At 42.4% G+C, this 22507-nt stretch overlaps 1 protein-coding gene across 22 annotated transcripts in view; it reads left to right on the forward strand.

Moving 5' to 3' along the window:
• Window positions 1-22507, forward strand: part of IQSEC1 (IQ motif and Sec7 domain ArfGEF 1) — a 746975-nt gene that overhangs the window by 692007 nt on the left and 32461 nt on the right. For 17 of the 22 annotated variants that reach the window (XM_077277651.1, XM_077277652.1, XM_077277637.1 and 14 more), the window contains 6 exons: window positions 2293-2415; window positions 5141-5307; window positions 6947-7086; window positions 16736-16765; window positions 18940-19065; window positions 22238-22337. In XM_077277651.1, coding sequence (XP_077133766.1) covers window positions 2293-2415; window positions 5141-5307; window positions 6947-7086; window positions 16736-16765; window positions 18940-19065; window positions 22238-22337 — 686 coding nt within the window. The remainder of the gene's footprint in view (window positions 1-2292; window positions 2416-5140; window positions 5308-6946; window positions 7087-16735; window positions 16766-18939; window positions 19066-22237; window positions 22338-22507) is intronic. The other 5 variants (XM_077277639.1, XM_077277654.1, XM_077277640.1 and 2 more) reach the window with 1 other exon arrangement.

Below are 22507 nucleotides of genomic sequence, written 5' to 3' on the forward strand. Positions count from 1 at the left end.
AGTTCTGTCACTGCTCCATCTTTTTAGATGAATGGATATGATTTTCAGACACAATAATTTGTGCCACCAAATTTTATCTCAAAGCTCCCTTCCTCCCCCTTCCTGCACCATGACCTTATCCCACATTAGACCATGCTCATTACATACTCCAATGCAATTCAATAGGATCCTTGCTGCAAGTGTCCATGGGAAGAACAGGATATACGAGTCTAATAGTAGCCAGTGTGAAATATGCTAGATTTAGGGATTTTTTTCTGTATTTTTTTTTATATAGAGACTTGAATGAAAAAAAAGTAAAAAGTGAAAAAAGATCAATTTAACAGAAAAACCCGACTTAAACACTAGGCCATTTTTTGATGGCACATTTAAATGGTTTCACTACAATTTATTGCTTCGGGAAGATTAAAACTGTTCATTGTGTGTATTACCAACAACGCAGAGGAAAATTGATCACTGCTCAGTGCCGGGTAACAGATCAATGCCCTGTAATTAGTGCCCATCTTTTTCCTGTTTGTAAAAAAGGGCGCACACATAAAAAAAAAACTTTATAGCTTAAAGGAATTGTCCAACCTTAGGATATAACTTTGCAATCAATCTATGTGACTGCACACTTGTGAATCCTCATATCGCGTGAAGGATCCTTCGGCGCTGGGAGCAGCAAGTATGTGACCCCAAGTATGTGATTTGCATAATTCTAGCCACATTCCGACTAGACTTGTCCGGCCTCTCTCAATACACTTGCATTAAGCTAGGCTGCGCACGTCTAGTTGGCACGTGCCCGCATGTATGCAAATCACATACTGACAGTCACATTCCCACTTTTCCCGGCACCGACACAGGAGAATACCCCTGTGAGCCACAGTGCGCATATTGTGAAGATTCACAAGTCTGCAGTCGCATAGAGTAACTGCAGATTTGTAACCTAGGGCAGGACAACCCCTTTTAAAGAGGACTTTTCACTGCCTTTTTTCATTTACGCTGAATATCGATTCCAATTGCCACTGCTCGACTGATTTTGGAACAGTTCTTCTGTGCTCCTCCGTTCCAAAGTTACGCCCCTCGATAATATAGGTGCAAATTTTCCCTTCACCCAATTGGGCGTATACCACAGAACTTATTGGTGGGTCTGGCCATGTTTTGATTGGTCAGCTTCAGAGGAGCCCACAGAAACATTCTCTGGTACACGCCCAGTTAGTTGAAGGGAAAATTTGCATTTGCATTACCGGGGGGCTTAACTTTGGAACAGAGGGGCACAAAAGAAAAAGAAAAACTGTTCCAGAATCAGTAGATCAGCGCCAACTAAAGGAGGTACTCAGTTTAATTTAAAAAAATCAGATGAAAGGCTCCCTTTAAGCAGCTATCAAAGAGTATAGAAGACACATGGTTATGAGTTCGGTGTATCTGTTATTGATGGCTGCCTTGTATACATTCTGATACACCACAACCATAAATCACTAAGCCGGTTGGATGTTACATGTATAAGGGGTAGACGGCGCTCCCCTCATGAAGACTCCGGACTCCTAGCTACGAGTCCATTGCACATCTTAATAGCTCCAAATGCACTGACATCAAAATAATAGGGAATTCTTAGTCAATAGAGTGGGTTCCTCATATTTAGGATACTAATCTCTTGGCTGGAGGGGAGAGCGGTTACAATAATATGTGGACAAGCGGAAAGATGGATCTGAAATCTCACTTCTAGTCTCCCACCAGACGATGAACAGACAGTGAAGGGTATTTTATTTGTCAACGAGTTTCGAAGAATACAACACTTCTTCTTCAGTACAAACCACTATATTCACAGACGATGATGCGATTGGACGATGTGTAATGTTCTGTTTCCCCTGTGGAGGCGCTGCAGTAAAAGGAAACACTTATATCCAGGTTTCCCAGAGGTAACGTCTGATTTATTGGCGCTCTCGATTGGAGAACACTTATTCAGCTTATTTTCTAGGGACACTTCAAATAGGGTTGGTCCAAAGCGGAGAACCCCATATAATGTTTGATCCTTATTTATACAGTCTAGTACCGACTTACAAATAGGCTTCATCTGAACAATTGCCAACCATCAAACTGTTCACTGATGCTGTACAGATTTTTTTATTTTATTGCTTTTGTATGTGTGATGGGATTTTCAATTTTACAATTAGCAAGAACTCCTAGTTGGTTACGGTTAATTATAAAATAGCATATAATGCTAATATTTTAATATTATGCCTAAAACCTAATTCCCCAACAGTCCTGTTTCCCAGCTGGGAGGCTAAACAATGCGATTGTGCTTCTGTCTTCCAGCTGCGTGGTTGATGAGATGGATTTTTCAGCCATGGAGTTAGATGAAGCTCTCAGGAAGTTCCAAGCTCATATACGGGTCCAGGGAGAAGCCCAGAAAGTGGAGCGACTCATTGAAGCCTTTAGGTATGCATACAGTATTCATTGCACCGTCTGCTCTACGGGCTATATTCACAACGAGGTATATATGGAAGGGTGCAATGTTTGCAGAGCCGGCACACAAGGAATGCAGAATATGTGAGCTGCACATAGTTAAAGATTTAAGCTTCACTAAGCTCTTGCAGTTTGACTTAAGCAGAGTCAGATGGTCATGGCTCGGCCGCTTGGAATTTAAACAGCATGTGTGAAAACACTGGGGAGGGATGAGCTGTCCCTGGAAATAAAGTGCCTGCCTCTGAAGGTCATGGATGATGAATACATTTCAGGGGCTGATCTCTACTCTCGCATGAAGAAGAGCACTGAACTGCAAGCGGGCACTGTAAACAGTCACTGGAGAATAAATTGTTTTATGCTCGGTGCGCTGAACACCTAGTATGAAGCCACAAACCGCCGATAAGAACATATGTGAAATCATCACCGCAAGACTTAGCGATCTGTGCTTCCGTGACTCCGGTTGGCCAATCTGAGTGTATGTTCTTCCAGATGTTCTACCACCACATGATGCCTGAACAGGGTGGCCAACCTGAGTGTATGTTCTTCCAGATGTTCTACCACCATATGATGCATGCCCAGGGTGGCCAACCTGAGTGTATGTTCTTCCAGATGTTCTACCATCATATGATGCCTGCCCAGGGTGGCCAACCTGAATGTATGTTCTTCCAGATGTTCCACCACCATATGATGCCTGCCCAGGGTGGCCAACCTGAGTGTATGTTCTTCCAGATGTTCTACCACCATATGATGCCTCACCAACTAGCCCACCAGCAGATGCCAATGTTACAAGCTTTCATATGATGCACCCATCACACGGCGTCCGCTATCTGTAAATTGTGTAGTACGGTAATAATCATGATCTCAATGTTATAGGTCACTGGTAAGAAATGGAAACAAATCAGATGGGAGTATAAATGGCAGAAAGAGGATCCCGTTAGTCTTAGGTCTAAAACATTAGCTCCCCTAACAATTTTTAACTAATATTATAATTTGAGTGCCAACCTCGACTTTTTACAAGGCCTACAACTGCTGGTGGGCTAGCTTCATGATAAAGGTTCCCATACAGATTGGCTGTCGGCCAAATGAGTGGTCGTCCAACAGGTATCTCTCTTAATGCCCGGTATACACTTGCTTGCTCACTTTGGCAAAGTGGGGAGTAACCCATTGCTAAATACCTCTAGTGGCAGTTTTTGATACAGGGAAAACCAAAGGCTTGGGCGATGAAGTTCAGCATGTACGATCCTTCTCACATCATCTTTTAGGGAAGAGCCAAAAGGACCATCTACACATTAGGCAAAAGTCAGCTATGCTCATTGATATTGGCCATAATTTAATTGGCATGCCGCATGCGGGAGAGGATCCCCCCAAGGATCTAAGCATTGGAATTTCAACACCGATTCTTCAGTTTGGTGACAAGATAAGGCTCTGTCTCTGACAGCACCTCTCTCCTAGAGAACCCTTGGTCTACCCGAGCGTTCTTGTGTATGGGTGAATCGGAGGAAATGGCTGTTGGATAAACAATCATCCAGCTGACACCTATGTAATATGTAAGGAGGCCTTTAGATGGTTGCCTTTTCACACTGTAATCAATGGATTTTCAGTGTGTGAATTTTGGATATTAGGTAGACCTAGTTAGGTCTCATTTACCTTACAGCAGTTGTCCAGTGAAAATAAGTTATCACCTTTCCATAAGATGGGTGATCACATACTGATCAGTGGGAATCTGCCTTCTGGGATCTGCAAGGATCGGCAGAACGAGGACTTTTTAACCTTGTTACAAAATACTGCGGCAGGTCAGAAACGCAATAGCTTCTCCATTCATCTTCTTTGGGGCTGCTGGAAAAAAAGACAAAGAGCAGTGCTCGGCAGATGAATAGGGAATAAATGGAGCAATGATCCAGGATTTGCACTGCGGCTTCGTTCTCATGGGGGATAAAAGTTCTCCTTTCTGCCGATCGGGTATGGGCCCAGCGGTCAGAACCCCTCCGATCATTATGTTACCCCCATACAAACCCTTTTAACACTCTGAAAGAACGTGCAGTATATAATTTTGAAATCTTGCTCGTCAGAAACTGCATTATCCATAATTATTAGAGCGCCTGAAAAAATGTTATCCTTTTAAGAGCATTTGACTAAAATACCAGAATTACATCCGTAATACTCAGCCAAATAAGAGCTGCTGAAAATTACCAGGTCTCTGCACCCAGCAGATGTAAATCCTGCACTTACTTTCATTTGCAGACTCTTCTTCTTTGTAAAACCTGACTGCACAAAAGAAGTTCCAGATTTGAGAGCTGCTAATAATCATTTTCATGAATTGTATGTTTCCTGTAAGTTTTACTTCCTCCTGAAATATCCATCTTGGGAAGGCCCAAGGCTCGGTGGGCTTACTGAATACTTGTCTAATGAGATAAATACATGATGTCCTCATAGGTCTAATTCTCAGTGGAAGCTGCTCTGATAGTGAAATTCTTAGTAGACTAAGACTAATATACTTTAAATCACTAGCGGTCCTAGTGCTGAGAACATATACCATATGTCGAACTCACCAACTTTGGGACCAGTCCTCCTCCTAATGTCCTGACTCTCCCTCTAGGAAAGAAGGACCGGCCATGACTGTATGTAATATGGCCTACTCACTTACTAGCTTTTAGGAAGTGTCTTGGTTTGTACATGATGGTTTGATCTTGTATTACAGCCAGAGGTATTGCATCTGTAACCCCGGGGTTGTCAGGCAGTTCCGGAATCCAGACACCATCTTCATCTTGGCATTTGCAATTATCCTTCTCAACACTGACATGTACAGCCCCAACGTAAAGCCCGAGCGAAAGATGAAGCTGGAGGATTTTGTGAAGAATCTAAGAGGTAACAGTTAAAATTTTCAATAGCATATACAGATAGATAGATAGATAGATAGATAGATAGATAGATAGATAGATAGATAGATAGACTTCAAGAGATTGGAGGCAGTACACCATTCAAAGCGAAAAAAGTTACTGTTTAATGGCCCATCATGGCGATGCTTCGGTTTTAAAGTGAGAACCTTTCTTCTTGAGATCTTGGGGTCCTGGGTTCAAATCCCACCAAGGACAACACCTGCAAGGAGTTTGTATGTAGTTTCCTCCGGGTTCTCCGGTTTCCTCCCACACTCCAAAGACATACTGATAGGGAATTTAGATTGTGAGCCCCATTGGGGACAGTGATGATGATGTATGTAAAGTGCTGTGGAATAAGATAGCGCTGTATAAGAAAAGCATAATAAATAAATAACTAGTAGGAATATTTGATAGGAGACATAACTAGTAGAGATATTTTCTAGAAGACATAATTAGTAGAGATATGTTATGGGAGACATAACTAGTATGGATATTTTATGGAAGACATAACTAGTAGGGATATTTATGGGAGACATAACTAGTATGGATATTTTATGGGAGACATAACTAGTAGGGATATGTTATGGGAGACATAACTAGTAGGGATATTTACGGGAGACATAACTAGTAGGGATATTTTATGGGAGACATAACTAGTAGGGGTATTTATGGGAGATATAACTAGTAGGGACATTTTATGGGAGACATAACTAGTAGGGATATTTATGGGAGACATAACTAGTAGGGATATTTTATGGGAGACATAACTAGTAGGGATATTTTATGGGAGACATAACTAGTAGGGATAATTATGGGAGACATAACTAAGAGGGATAATTATGGGAGACATAACTATTAGGGATATTTTATGGGATACATAACTAGTAGGGATATTTATGGGAGACATAACTATTAGGGATATTTTATGGGAGACATAACTAGTAGGGATATTTATGGGAGACATAACTATTAGGTATATTTTATGGGATACATAACTAGTAGGGATATTTATGGGAAACATAACTAGTAGGGATATTTTATGGAAGACATAACTATTAGGGATATTTTATGGGAGACATAACTAGTAGGGATATTTTATGGGAGACATAACTATTAGGTATATTTTATGGGATACATAACTAGTAGGGATATTTATGGAAAACATAACTAGTAGGGATATTTTATGGAAGACATAACTACTAGGGATATTTATGGGAGACATAACTAGTAGGGATACTTTTAGCAAAATGATTTCAGTCATCCTGATATTCCACTGTTCGCGTGCAGTATATAAAGCTAAATCACCTTTGTAGTAATAAGGAACCCCCTTCAGTGCATGATGTGGGCTTTATATACTTTTGGGTAATTAAACATTGAAGTCCGGGATGACAGGTAATGATGAATGCAGAACGAGGAACTGTGCGGATATCATTTTCTCCGTGATCCAACTATCCAGAGAAACAGTGTTGTGGTGCCTGGGCTAATTGTCAATTCAGTACCTGCTTGGCCATCCCTGAAAAACAACGATATGTGTGATCATTGTCCTTGGCTTTGACCTTGCAGAGCCATCAGCAATAACAAGCTGTAATGTCCCGTCCTTTGGTAATGAGAACTGTCACTCTCTGCAGGTGTGGACGATGGTGAGGACATCCCTCGGGAGATGCTGATAGGCATATATGAGCGCATCCGTAAGCGTGAACTCAAGACTAATGAAGATCATGTATCTCAAGTTCAGAAGGTTGAAAAACTTATTGTAGGCAAGAAGCCGGTGAGTTACTGGTTAGCGCCCAGTCAGTATGCAGTACACATAGTAATATGCTACCGTGTACTACTGGGATTATCTCCTGATAGTGTAAATGGTCTATACAAGTAAAGTAAGGTTACATTAACACATCCGCTGTACACATCCTCCTGATGTCCATTGTTTTCTCGGGCAGCACACGGACCCATAAAATTTTATTGATCCATACACACATGCGTTTTTAATATGGATCCATGTGACCGATCTGTGAGACTCAGAACTTGTGCTATTCTCCCCCATTTTGCTTATAAGACTCGGCCATTAAATGGCTTTCAAAAATGTTGCATAAATCAACAGTGCAGGAGAGTATAATGAACTTTGAAATATGTTGTATCAGAGAAATCTACTTCCTTTCCCTCTTATCAGCCTTTTCCTCTCCCTCTACCTCCTGAACTCATAATCAACGCTGAATAAAGTCCATTATAATCTACAGAGAGTGGAGGAAGAGTGAGCAGCAGGGAGAGGAAACAGGTAGAAGGAGACATAGAAAGATCATGGTGAGCTTTCTAACAAGTCTTTTATCTCACACCAGTGCTCAATAAATAACTACACTGATCACTCTTGCTGTATAATTTCCTATGTGCTTCTGCTCGACTCTGTTTGCTAAAAAATAAAATAAAATGAAGATTAGGACTCCCTTTCTGTGCGCAGTACTGTGTATGGGAGAGGTGACAGCATTTAGTCTCTACCCACCAGCTCAGAGAGGAATGTAAATTAGAGATAAAGCCTACAGACGGGAAAACTGGTGAAAATGCCGGATACAGGTTATATAATGGCTAGAAATGGTGTTATTCCTCATGTACAACACATGATAGCTTATTTTGAATAGTTCAAGGAATGAGACCGGCACCGCTGTCACACCTATGGCCAAAGTCTATTGTGATTAAGGGAAAGCAAATCACATCGGACCCCTGGGATCTCAAGTGCTCACCAAGAAAAAACAAATCAATCAATGTCCATGAGAGAAAGAAAAAATGGCGGCACTTACCGTCCCATTAAAAGTTCTTTTATTGTTTCAGCGCCGTTTCGTGCCTCCTGTGCTTCAAAGGGTCTTGAACTGAAGGAGAAATGATGGGAATTTTGCTAAAAAGCAAGCAAGATCTCCATCATTTCCCCTTCAGTACAGGACCCGTTGAAGCGCAGAAGGTGCTAAATGGTCGTTGTCCGACATGTTTTCCACAGACTCTCCTGCATCCAGGTTTTAATGTGAAACAATAAAGGAACTTTTAATGGGTCGGTGAGTGCCACCATTTTTTCTTTCTCTCATTGTTATTCTGAATCGTTACTAAAAAGTACAGTTACCCTTTAAAGTCTATGGGGATCCATTAAAGGGGTTAAAAAGAGAAGACATCCTTTGTACTTCAGAGTTCCATCAATGTTCCATCATTTTTAAAATGATCCATTAGGAGGAGTCAGTGGATAAATTACAGTTCACACAGTCTACCTGCTTGTTATTAAAAATGGGGTAGAAAAAATTAGATACAGCAGGAAGGCAAAACAGATCACACATGGAAGAAAAATGGACGTTCTTACACTGATGTGAAATCAGACGCGGGTGTGTGAATGCAGCCTAATGGATGAATGTGGGTAAATAGGTTAACACATAAGCCATTAATACAAAATTTACTTTACAATCATGTGTGACTTTAGTGTCCCTGAAAACCAGAGGAAGATGATTTTTTTCTCATTATTATTATAATTTTATTATTTCTCCAGAACAAGAGGTAAGTCAATATTTTTAGCATTTGCTGTGAATAGAAATAAATATATATTTTTTTTAATTAAACTCAATTTGCACATGTTTTCCTAATTGAAGGTGTTCCTAAAGTGAATGTCTACAGCCATAAATGTAAATGATAACATTTTGGGGGTTTGCAGCCCCCTCTAGGGGGAGCATGTTTGCATTGAAGTTTCTAACTTCCTCTAATTTAGGTTTCAGTAATTTTAGAAATGTTGGCCAAGAGTAGGGAGTGTTCTTAGAAATTAAAAGACAGGTTGAATCCCCTGACGTTCCAGCTCTGCCGCTGTTAGTGGTCCCAGCTGATCAATGATGTCCCATCCATCATTCACTTGACCACTGCAGCCAATCGCTTGGTTTGATTGTGATCTTTACACACAGGGCTTATGAGCTCTGGGGCAAGTGATGAGCTGCAGCGGTCATTTGAATGGCCGGCCTTGACCACCAGAACATAAGGGGATATAAGGGGTTAGTAATACTTATTTCTTTGCTTTATAAAATTCCCTACTCTTGATGAACTTTTTCTAAAATTTTGGAAAACTCTTTGGACTTTGGGATTGTGAATGGAGGCATGGGATTTTGAGCAATGTAGCAGAATAAGGAAGTTTTGACCAAAAATAAACTTATTAAAAAATGATTCATCAAAGAATTTTAGAACTAGCAGTAAAAAGATTTTATATTGTGAACATTTCCAAAAAATTCCTTAAAGGGTTTCCTCACTACTGCTCCAATAAATCTTAATGAACCACTGGGGTTCAAAGAAAAAATAAAAACTATGTCCAATCTCCAGAGAGCAACTGCTTCTCTGTAATCCGTACTGTGTCCCCCGCCAGAAAATAAAATCTTTCTTCCGAGGGGGGAGGGAAGGGTGTCATGTGACCACTGCACCCAATCAGTGACTACAGTCTTCGAATTCCGCCTGGACAGGAGGGTACTGTTCAGAAAGGAAGGACTAGCTGCTCCTACATCACAGAGGGACAGAGACCCTGATTCCAGCGATGTATCACTTAGTTTACAGGGTGCAGCAGTTCTCATAGAATCACAGGTTTTTCTGCTGCAGATCTAGCAGAGCTCGGAATGCTGAGCTCTGTATGACCCCGCCCACACCTCTGATTGGCTGCTGTGTACAATGTATATTGACAGAAAGCTGTCAATCAGTGCTGGGGGGCAGGATTGGACAAAGGGGATGAGACACCTAGTCCTGTAGTGATAATATCCTGCTGATAAAACACTCATTGTATGAAACAACAAAACACAACCTAGTATGTGAGACATGCCTGGAATCAGGCTCTCAACCCCTACATCATGAGCTCTCAGATTACATAGCAAAAACTGTCATGATCTCAATGGCAAGAGAACATAGCATAAGCATATATAGGAACTAGCTCTTGGAAGATGGGAACTGAGCTGACCATGAACTAAACCTAACACACAACTAGCAGTGGCCGGGTAGCATGCCTACGTTGATTCTAGATGCCCAGCACCAGCCGGAGGACTAAATAATGCTAGCAGAGGAAAATATTAGTCCTAGCTCACCTCTAGAGAAATACCCCGAAAGGAGACAGAGGCCCCCCACATGTATTGGCGGTGAATTAAGATGAAATAACAAAACGTAGTATGAAAATAGGTTTAGCAAATTTGAGGTCCACTTACTACATAGCAGAAGACAGAAAGAACACTTTCATGGTCAGCTGAAAACCCTATCAAAACACCATCCAGAAATTACTTTAAAACTCTGGCATTAACTCATAACACCAGAGTGGCAATTCCTGTTCACAAGAGCTTTCCAGACACAGTAACGAAACTACAGCTGTGAACTGGAAAAAATGCAAAAACAAACATGGACAAGAGTCCAACTTATCTAGTAGTTGTCTAGGAGCAGGAACAAGCACAGAGAGGCTTCTGATAACATTGTTGACCGGCAAGCAACTAACAAAGCAGCAAGGTTATATAGCGACTCCCACATCTTGATGGGAACAGGTGAACAGAGAAGATGAAGACACCAGTTCAATTCCACCAGTAGCCACCGGGGGAGCCCAGAATCCAAATTCACAACAGTACCCCCCCCTCAAGGAGGGGGCACCGAACCCTCACCAGAACCACCAGGGCGATCAGGATGGGCCCTATGAAAGGCACGAACCAGATCAGAGGCATGAACATCAGATGCATTCACCCAAGAATTATCCTCCTGGCCGTATCCCTTCCACTTGACCAGATACTGGAGTCTCCGTCTGGAAACACGAGAGTCTAAGATTTTCTCCACAACGTACTCCAACTCACCCTCAACCAACACCGGAGCAGGAGGCTCAACGGAAGGCACAACCGGTACCTCATACCTGCGCAATAATGACCGATGAAAAACGTTATGAATAGAAAAGGATGCAGGGAGGTCCAAACGGAAGGAAACAGGGTTAAGAATCTCCAATATCTTATACGGGCCGATAAACCGAGGCTTAAACTTAGGAGAAGAGACCCTCATAGGGACAAAACGAGAAGACAACCACACCAAATCCCCAACACAAAGCCGAGGACCAACACGACGGTGGCGGTTGGCAAAAAGCTGAGTCTTCTCCTGGGACAACCTCAAATTGTCCACCACCTGCCCCCAGATCTGATGCAATCTCTCCACCACAGCATCCACTCCAGGACAATCCGAAGATTCCACCTGACCAGAGGAAAATCGAGGATGAAACCCCGAATTACAGAAAAACGGGGACACCAAAGTGGCAGAGCTGGCCCGATTATTGAGAGCGAACTCCGCCAATGGCAAAAAAGCAACCCAATCATCCTGGTCAGCAGACACAAAACACCTCAGATATGTCTCCAGGGTCTGATTAATCCGCTCGGTCTGGCCATTCGTCTGAGGATGGAAAGCGGACGAAAAAGATAAATCTATGCCCATCCTAGCACAGAATGCCCGCCAAAATCTAGACACGAATTGAGTCCCTCTGTCAGAAACGATATTCTCAGGAATACCATGCAAACGAACAACATTTTGAAAAAACAGAGGAACCAACTCGGAAGAAGAAGGCAACTTGGGCAGAGGAACCAAATGGACCATCTTAGAGAAACGGTCACACACCACCCAGATGACAGACATCTTCTGAGAAACAGGCAGATCTGAAATAAAATCCATCGAGATGTGCGTCCAAGGCCTCTTAGGAATAGGCAAGGGCAACAATAATCCACTAGCCCGAGAACAACAAGGCTTGGCCCGAGCACAAACGTCACAAGACTGCACAAAGCCTCGCACATCTCGTGACAGGGAAGGCCACCAGAAGGACCTTGCCACCAAATCCCTGGTACCAAAAATGCCAGGATGACCTGCCAACGCAGAAGAATGAACCTCAGAGATTACTCTACTGGTCCAATCATCAGGAACAAACAGTTTATCAGGTGGGCAACGATCAGGTCTATCCGCCTGAAACTCCTGCAAGGCCCGCCGCAGGTCTGGAGAAACGGCTGACAATACCACTCCATCCTTAAGGATACCTGTGGGCTCAGAGTTACCAGGCGAGTCAGGCTCAAAACTCCTAGAAAGGGCATCCGCCTTAACATTCTTAGAACCCGGTAGGTATGACACCACAAAATTAAACCGAGAGAAAAATAATGACCAGCGCGCCTGTCTAGGATTCAGGCGCCTGGCGGTCTCAAGATAAATCAAATTTTTGTGGTCCGTCAATACCACCACCTGATGTCTGGCCCCCTCAAGCCAATGGCGCCACTCCTCAAAAGCCCACTTCATGGCCAAAAGCTCCCGATTCCCAACATCATAATTCCGCTCAGCGGGCGAAAATTTACGGGAAAAGAAGGCACAAGGCCTCATCACGGAGCAGTCAGAACTTTTCTGCGACAACACTGCCCCAGCTCCGATCTCAGAAGCGTCGACCTCAACCTGAAAAGGTAGAGCAACATCAGGCTGACGCAACACAGGGGCAGAGGAAAAACGGCGCTTAAGCTCCCGAAAGGCCTCCACAGCATCAGGGGACCAATCAGCAACATCAGCACCCTTCTTAGTCAAATCGGTCAATGGCTTAGCAATATCCGAAAAACCAGCAATAAATCGACGATAAAAGTTAGCAAAGCCCAAAAATTTCTGAAGACTCTTAAGAGAAGAGGGCTGCGTCCAATCACAAATAGCTTGAACCTTGACAGGATCCATTTCAATGGAAGAGGGGGAAAAAATATATCCCAAAAAGGAAATCCTCTGTACCCCAAAAACACACTTAGAACCCTTCACACACAAAGAATTAGACCGCAAAACCTGAAAAACCCTCCTGACTTGCTGGACATGAGAGTCCCAGTCATCCGAAAAAAATCAGAATATCATCCAGATACACAATCATAAATTTATCCAAATAATCGCGAAAAATATCATGCATAAAGGACTGGAAAACTGACGGAGCATTTGAAAGACCAAAAGGCATCACTAAATACTCAAAGTGGCCCTCGGGCGTATTAAATGCGGTTTTCCACTCATCCCCCTGCCTGATTCGCACCAAATTATACGCCCCACGAAGGTCAATCTTAGAGAACCACTTGGCCCCCTTTATGCGAGCAAACAAATCAGTCAGCAACGGCAATGGGTATTGATATTTAACAGTGATTTTATTCAAAAGCCGATAATCGATACATGGTCTCAAAGAGCCGTCTTTTTTTGACACAAAGAAAAAACCGGCTCCTAAGGGAGATGACGATGGACGAATATGTCCCTTTTCCAAGGACTCCTTTATATATTCTCGCATAGCAGCATGTTCAGGCACAGACAGATTAAATAAACGACCCTTTGGGTATTTACTACCCGGGATTAAATCTATGGCACAATCGCACTCTCGGTGCGGAGGTAACGAACCAAGCTTGGATTCTTCAAAGACGTCACGATAGTCAGACAGGAACTCAGGAATTTCAGAGGGAATAGATGATGAAATGGAAACCACAGGTACATCTCCATGAGCCCCCTTACATCCCCAGCTCAACACAGACATAGCTCTCCAGTCGAGGACTGGGTTGTGAGATTGCAGCCAAGGCAATCCCAGCACCAAATCATCATGTAGATTATACAGCACCAGAAAGCGAATAATCTCCTGGTGATCCGGATTAATACGCATAGTTACTTGTGTCCAGTATTGTGGTTTATTATTAGCCAATGGGGTGGAGTCAATCCCCTTCAGAGGAATAGGAGTCTCCAAAGGCTCTAAATCATACCCACAGCGTTTGGCAAAGGACCAATCCATAAGACTCAAAGCGGCGCCAGAGTCGACATAGGCGTCCGTGGTAATAGATGACAAAGAGCAAATCAGGGTCACAGATAGAATAAACTTAGACGGTGAGGTGCAAATGGAAACAGATTTACCAAGCTTTTTAGTGCGTTTAGAGCATGCTGATATAACATGAGTAGAATCACCACAATAGAAACACAACCCATTTTTCCGTCTAAAATTCTGCCGCTCGCTTCGGGACAGAATTCTATCACACTGCATACTCTCTGGCGACTTCTCAGTGGACACCGCCAGATGGTGCACTGGTTTGCGCTCCCGCAAACGCCTATCGATCTGAATAGCCATTGTCATGGACTCATTCAGACCCGCAGGCACAGGGAACCCCACCATAACATCCTTAATGGCATCAGAGAGACCCTCTCTGAAAGTCGCCGCCAGGGCGCACTCATTCCACTGAGTAAGCACAGACCATTTACGGAATCTTTGGCAGTAAATTTCCGCTTCATCTTGCCCCTGAGATAGGGACATCAAAGTTTTTTCTGCCTGAAGCTCCAAATGAGGTTCGTCATAAAGCAACCCCAAGGCCAGAAAAAACGCATCCACATTGAGCAACGCAGGATTCCCTGGTGTCAATGAAAAAGCCCAGTCTTGAGGGTCGCCCCGGAGCAAGGAAATCACAATCCTGACCTGCTGTGCAGGGTCTCCGGCAGAGCGAGATTTCAGGGACAAAAATAATTTGCAATTATTTCGAAAATTCTGAAACCCAGATCTATTCCCCGAGAAAAATTCCGGCAAAGGAATTCTCGGCTCAGATACAGGTGCATGACAAACAAAATCTTGCAAATTTTGTACCTTCGTGGCGAGATTATTCAAACCTGCAGTTACACTCTGAAGATCCATTACAAACAGGTGGACACAGAGCCATTCAAGGGTTAAGAGGAGGTAAGAAGCAGCTAGACAGCAATTAAGGGCTAGGCAGCAAAACTCTGAAGGGAAAAAAAAAAAAAAAAAAAATTTCCCTTAAACACTTCTCTATCTCCTGCTTCAGCCCAAACAATTAACACTTTGTGGGCCGGTCAAACTGTCATGATCTCAATGGCAAGAGAACATAGCATAAGCATATATAGGAACTAGCTCTTGGAAGATGGGAACTGAGCTGACCATGAACTAAACCTAACACACAACTAGCAGTGGCCGGGTAGCATGCCTACGTTGATTCTAGATGCCCAGCACCAGCCGGAGGACTAAATAATGCTAGCAGAGGAAAATATTAGTCCTAGCTCACCTCTAGAGAAATACCCCGAAAGGAGACAGAGGCCCCCCACATGTATTGGCGGTGAATTAAGATGAAATAACAAAACGTAGTATGAAAATAGGTTTAGCAAATTTGAGGTCCACTTACTACATAGCAGAAGACAGAAAGAACACTTTCATGGTCAGCTGAAAACCCTATCAAAACACCATCCAGAAATTACTTTAAAACTCTGGCATTAACTCATAACACCAGAGTGGCAATTCCTGTTCACAAGAGCTTTCCAGACACAGTAACGAAACTACAGCTGTGAACTGGAAAAAATGCAAAAACAAACATGGACAAGAGTCCAACTTATCTAGTAGTTGTCTAGGAGCAGGAACAAGCACAGAGAGGCTTCTGATAACATTGTTGACCGGCAAGCAACTAACAGAGCAGCAAGGTTATATAGCGACTCCCACATCTTGATGGGAACAGGTGAACAGAGAAGATGAAGACACCAGTTCAATTCCACCAGTAGCCACCGGGGGAGCCCAGAATCCAAATTCACAACAAAAAACATAGTTACAAATTCCATTTAAAGAGATTTTTGATCCCATGACGTCCAGGATCATCTCATCCCTGGTCGGTAAATTCAATTTATGGGTAGGGTTTGCGTAGACCTTGACCCTATTAGGACTGGGACAGCCACAAAATTGCCTGGACTGTTTCCGAAAGAGGAAAGTGTGTTAGTATCTGTGCTCCCACTGTCTGTTTGCCGGAGTCCCTGGCTATCAATGTATCTGGTTTCTTGTAATATTCATATTTATTGACTTATTATTGCTCAGCTCTGATTATAAACCTGTTTTAGTGTCAAGCCTACGTGTGATTCCCAGCAACATATCCGTTACCCAGATAAATCAGCCAATTCTGGGCATGCAACAATAGACTTTGGTCTCTTTATGTTTTTTTGTGTTGTTTGTTTTTTTAATGTGTTGACAGCGATTTTATGATGTGTGTAATAAATGACCTCATCAGCATCTTTACCTATCACAATAAAAGGATCATTTGTTTTATTGCTTCCTCCATGTTACTGCCCTCTGAAATGTCAGTGTTGCTGCATCATTTTGCAGTATTAAATCACAAAGCCAACGATGTAGGTTATTTTATAGGATCCCTGGAAATATCATTCCCTGGCCTTGCTCCTCGCCGCAGTAACTTCTCCAGGAGATCCATCTATTGAAACGCGTTAGTTCTTCACATGTGGTGTTCTGAGATGAGAATGTGTAAGGTGTTCTGTTGTCCAATTCTCCAGAATACATGCTGGAGTTTTCCACGGCCTGGTTGTGTTGTCACTGCATTTCCTTTGTTTCTTACGTTGTGGTTTTTTTTATTGCTAATGACTTTATGTGTGTCTTTTTACTGTAGATCGGATCCCTACACCACGGACTTGGCTGTGTAGGTATTCGTTTTGTTAACACTTTTTAGCTAAACTCTACTAGATCTCGTCTAAAGCGTCTAATGTCTACCTTTGTCCTGAAACGTTCTCCTTATTAATATATGCTTAATACTAGAATTTTTTCCCCTATATGTTTGTTAAAGAAGTTGCCCACTACTTGGCCAACTTCTTGTCATACCCCCGATAAAATAATAAAGCTTATACTCACATCTTGTGCCAGTACCGTTCCCGCGGTGCCGGCACTCACTCTCCCGCGGTGTTGTGACACGTGACATCGGCGCCCAATCAGAGATGGCGTCACTGTCTCCACCTTCAGACAAATCGAACATGAAGAGGAAGTCTGAGATCAGCGTCAGCCTGGACTGCCTCTCCATGTTCGATTTGTTCGAAGAATGGGCAGTGATGCCATCACGAGAGCACCGGGGAGAGCAAGTGCTGACACTGCGGGAACGGCGTTGGCACGGGAGGTGAGTATAGGTTTTATTATTTTATTGGGGCCAAACATTTTGTCCTAGTAGTGGACAACCCCTTTAAAATAGTTTTCTTTGCAATAGTATCAGATCAGTGGTGGTACAACTTTGAGGCAAGATACAAAAAGGATGTAGGAGTACCAGCTCATCCTTATTGAGGCTGCTACAATTCGTGGCACGGAGGAAGCCACTGCTGCCACATGTGGCACAGTGAAGATCCAAATAAAGAAAGTCCTCCAGCCGTATTCCAAGCCACAGCACACTGGACCTGGCATAGCTCCATACATTGTGTAGTGGCCGTGAAAGTATATAATTCCACATGTGTTAATTCATAGTTTTTATGCCTTCAGTGTGAATGTACAATTTTCATAGTCATGAAAATACAGAAAAATCTTTAAATGAGAAGGTGTGTCCAAACTTTAGGTCCGTACTGTATAATCTCCAGAAAATGCAAAGCAGAGCCAACGTTTTCTAGAGGTTGGACCCCAGTCGAATGTTGATGGCATGTCTTAGCTTTTTAGCTTTTTTTTTAGAGACAACACTTGTAATTGGTAAAGGACTGCTCGATGTTTTTATGTTTGTTTTTGTATATCTAGTATGTCAGAAGTGGCTATATTTCTGCCCCACGTCTGTCACACATCACATTTATTAATGTGTTTATGTGTATTTATGTAGGCTCAGGATTAGGCTTTAATAAGATTTAGAATAATCTGACAATGATGAGTTACAGGCCTGGAGAGCTCAAATATTATTAGTCCAAGTTCTGGCATTGGAGAATACCGTTACTCTATAGGGTCGGCCCGTTACTCTATAGGGTCATGATTTTTATTTGTGTATAGAGATGTAAAATTTGAGGCCCCAGTTTATCAACACATTTACACCAGAATACTGACGCAAAAGCTTTTGAAAAGTCACATTTTTATGCATCTAATTTCTGAAAAAATGTTGTGACTGTTGGCGTTTTCTTGCCCATTTTGGCATGACCGGGGTGCAGCAGGGGTGTGACGCCACATCTCTTCTAATTCACAATCAACCTTGGTGGTTCTTATTCCAGGCCATGACCAAAGTAAAATTTCTAGTGAGGCGCACGTCACTTGTCATTACGTGCCTCTGACTCCAAGGCACCCTCCTCATCAAGACTGGTGTGAAAATTGCCAGTGTTGGTGAATCGGGGCCTGCGTGCTTTGGGCATGATGAAATCCAGATCTGTAGTGATCTTCAGATGAAGGAAAGTCTGACATTTATGATCCTCTATCAGCCAACCCAATGGTTACACCGTAGTTGCCCATTCCAGAAATAGTCATTAGTGGATCTACTGTACCTAATACAAGTCCTTTTTTCTACCGAAAAGCAGATCCTATACCCTTAGACCCATTTAACTTTTTGCTCACTTTTTGATCCACCATGATCTTCTATAGTCCCGTCATACTCCTGCACGCTCAGTGTGGCAGAGCATGCATATATTGTACATTGGCATGGAGAGCAAAGAATCAGACATTGAAATTGAAAATGCCTGATCCTTCTCACCCCTGATATCACCTCCTTGGAAGACGCCCAATCCTCTTCCTCTCTGACACAGACCCTACGAAAATCAGCAATTCCAACTAACTTTAATGTGTATTTGGCCTTAACAATCATGATTTGATAACATTTTTGTTCTGGATTCTGACCACCTATTGAAAATGTTGCTTTTCTACCTACAGGTCCTTTCCTTACCACATCGAAGACTGGTCTGCTACTGCCGTCTTTTCGAAGTCCCCGATCCAAACAAACCCCAAAAACTCGGTTTACACCAGAGAGAAATCTTCCTGTTTAATGACCTTCTAGTGGTATGTATCAGGTTAAAGGCTCATGCACATGGCTATATTTTTGGGCTGAGTTCGATCCGACAAAACATCAGATTACACTTGGACCAGTATAAGTCTATGGGGCCTTGCACATGTCCGATTGGTTCCGCTAGCCAGTACGAGGAAAAAATTGTTGCATGCCCAATTATGATCTGATATTCGGATCGCACTCGACTATGCAAGTCAATGAGTGCATGGAAACCATCAGACTGCACTTGGATGACATCTGAGTGCAGTCCGAATTCCATGGGCTGGCACAATGTAGAAGATGGAGAATTTTTTTTTTCATCTTCTCCTCATCCAACAGAATCTGATTACACTATGCTGACAGTCTGATCAGAGTTTGATTTGCATGATTGACCCGATTCTCTCGGATGAGAGAAAATACGCTGGTGTATACCTGCCCTAAGCGGAATCTATCCCCAGAAGTCACGGATCAGACATCGTTTAGTCAGGATACCTTATTAAGGCTCAGGAGGAAATATACAGTATACTAGTGGCTCCTATTTTCGGAGAGTGCGTACATATTACATGTTATTTGTGCAGCTCGAAGCATTCAAAACTGTTAAAAGTTTTATCACTATAAATTTGGAGCTTTCATCCTTTCCCAAAAATAGATTTGGAGATCAAAGAGATGAGACTTCTTCTTAATCTATACACTTATGAAAGGCTTTGCTGCCGGCATTGGAAATGCCGCTTTGTAAAACTGCAGATAAACGGGAGAAGCAGGACGCTGGGCGTAAAACAATGAGTAGTCATAAAAGCTGCTTTTTGTTACCATCTTTTCAGTTCGCCATTAAAAGCCATCAACTACCGAGGGCTCGCAAATTTTAATATTTTTCTATGGGTAATAAAGACAGTTTTCCTTTCGCACACTTTTTTTTACTAAATCTGCTCCATTAAGTATTAAAAGGCTATTTTCATTTTCGCCTTGATATGATCACTTTATGATCACTGGGGATCTAACGTCGCGGACCTTACCCAATCCGGATCATTAAAGTGGCTTCAGCACCGTCCCCTTCAAAGGAATATGTCAGCACATTTTACTTTGTAATCCAAGAGCAGCATGATGTGGGGTCTGAGACCCTGATTCCAGCGATATATCGCTTACTTAAATGCTGCTGTTTCAATAAAATCAGTGTTTTATCAGTAGTAGATTATCACTACAGGACTAGGTGTCTTGTGCCTTCTGGTCCAACCACATCTCCACTACTAATTAGCAGCTTTCTGTCAATATACGATGGCCACAGAAAGCTGTCAATCAGTGTAGACAGGGTTATACAGGGCTCAGCATTCCAAGCACTGCTAGATCTGCAGCAGAAAAAAACAATCACTGAATCATAATGACATCACACAGCTCAGTAAGTGACACGTCACTGGAATCAGGGTCTCTGTCCCTACATCGTGCTCCTCTTGGATTACATAGCAACAACCTGCTGACAGATTCTTTTTCACTGATCTCCATGCACATTTGCTCCTGCACTCATGGCTGTGCAGGGAACGGAAACATTCACTTGAAAGGAGCCGCTCTGCAGTGGATCATCAGGAACACCCCATCGCAGGGGAGAAACTATGATTTGAATGGAAAGTTGAAGAAGCTCTGCAGGTCATTTATTGACACGATCAGTGGGGGTCATAGATTATTAAATATTAGCATATTCTAGAGCTATTGTCACGAGTGTGTCAGATCCTTGTGGAAGATCTGGGGTTAGAAGATCACTACGTATTGTGAATCGCAGATCTTCCATTTAGCCTGTGTGTTTGTGTCCCATATTACGGTAAATGGATTTTGTTTCCTTTGATGCTGTAGAAGTTAACATCCCTTTTTATGTTGGTCAGAAACATGCGGCTACTTTTCATCTGCTTCTGAGCTGATCATTTCCTCTTCCTATAAAACCTGACCAGACCTTCTCTTCTTGCCAGTGAAAGCTTTGCTTCCTAGCTTCTTGGAGACGCTGTGCTGAATTAAATAATGTTGTTGCTACTGGAGATTGCTGTGTGCTGTTTTTGTGTGTATGCTTTCCTCATTGTCCTATTTCCATTTGGTTGGTACTTTCCTATCCCTTCTTATATACCTCTCTACCTTTGGTGAGTGTTTGTATGTTTGTTGTTTTCTGTTATTGTTGTCTGTCTTACATGTAGATACACCAGCATTTCTGCCCCAGGCCTCCTGGTGTAGGGGGAGGGGACAGTTTAGGGTATAATAGGAGAACAGTAAGGCTTGTGGCCCAAACCTCCTCACCTTTAGAGGTACCTTTGGGATCAGGGATAGTTAGGGCCCCAGTCCTAGTGATGGTTCAGGGCCTCTTTCCCTAATCACGAACAGTCACAGTGTGACAGCTATACCATCACTTACAGAGATGGGAACACCTCTTTAATCCTTACCATGCATTTTTATACACATTTTTTGTTAAATGTTTTTTTCCCTCAATAGTCATTGATACCATACTTTTAAGAGAGGCAATCAATGCGTGGTTAGTGATAGCCCTACTCCTTGGACCACCGATAAATACCAAAGTCAGTGGCCCTTGCTGGAATGATGTGGCCCCTTCAGCATTTTTTTAGACACAATGTGCATCAGTATATTGCTATGAATGGGGATTAGCTACAGCACCAAAAAATCCGAAAGTACAAATCCCAACCTTTTAAAATTGACTTTAATGTAAGTTTCTTCAGTAATTTAGAATGTTCTTTGATATAGCATTTATTAGGACCTATTAATGTGAGATTAAGGAATTTACAAATATCAAAAGTCTGACCATCACTTCCAAGCAGTAAGAGAAATGAGAACAGGTGAAAGCTAAGAGATCTACTCTATATGTAACTAACAAATTAAAGCTCATGTGTGCCAAACAGCCTGTAACTAGCCCGAGAGAGGTATCATGTTAGGTCAGGGTCCCAACAAAGGTGTACGCCTTGTCGCTGGTTGTTGGGCACACAAGAGATGGCCAATTAGTGCGCTAGGTACCTTCATTTTTAATCTTGTTTTCTACAGCACTAATTCAGATCCAATTTCATATATTCAATGTTTATATACTGTAGCATTTCAGAGTGCAGCTTTAATTTGTTATATTAATAAATGTAGTTAACGTTTTGTTAGTGGAAGACCAATAAAGTCCTCCAAACGCTAAATGTTCACTTACATACTTTCCAGGTAACAAAAATCTTCCAGAAGAAGAAAAATTCTGTAACCTACAGCTTTCGGCAGTCATTCTCCCTCTATGGAATGCAAGTTATGCTGTTCGAAAATCAGTGTAAGTTTTACATCGACTCTTGTGGGCTGTAAATGGGGGCATCTTTTTGGAGTCGTATCAATAAAATTATAACCTGGATATTGCATGGTAGTTACATGGGCTGTATAAGATAAAAAATAACCTCTGCCCTGGTCTACGGACTCTGTCAAGAATTGCAACTCTTCACTGGC

This window comes from Ranitomeya variabilis, chromosome 8 (genome assembly GCF_051348905.1).
Source record: "Ranitomeya variabilis isolate aRanVar5 chromosome 8, aRanVar5.hap1, whole genome shotgun sequence".
Lineage (NCBI taxonomy): Eukaryota > Metazoa > Chordata > Amphibia > Anura > Dendrobatidae > Ranitomeya > Ranitomeya variabilis.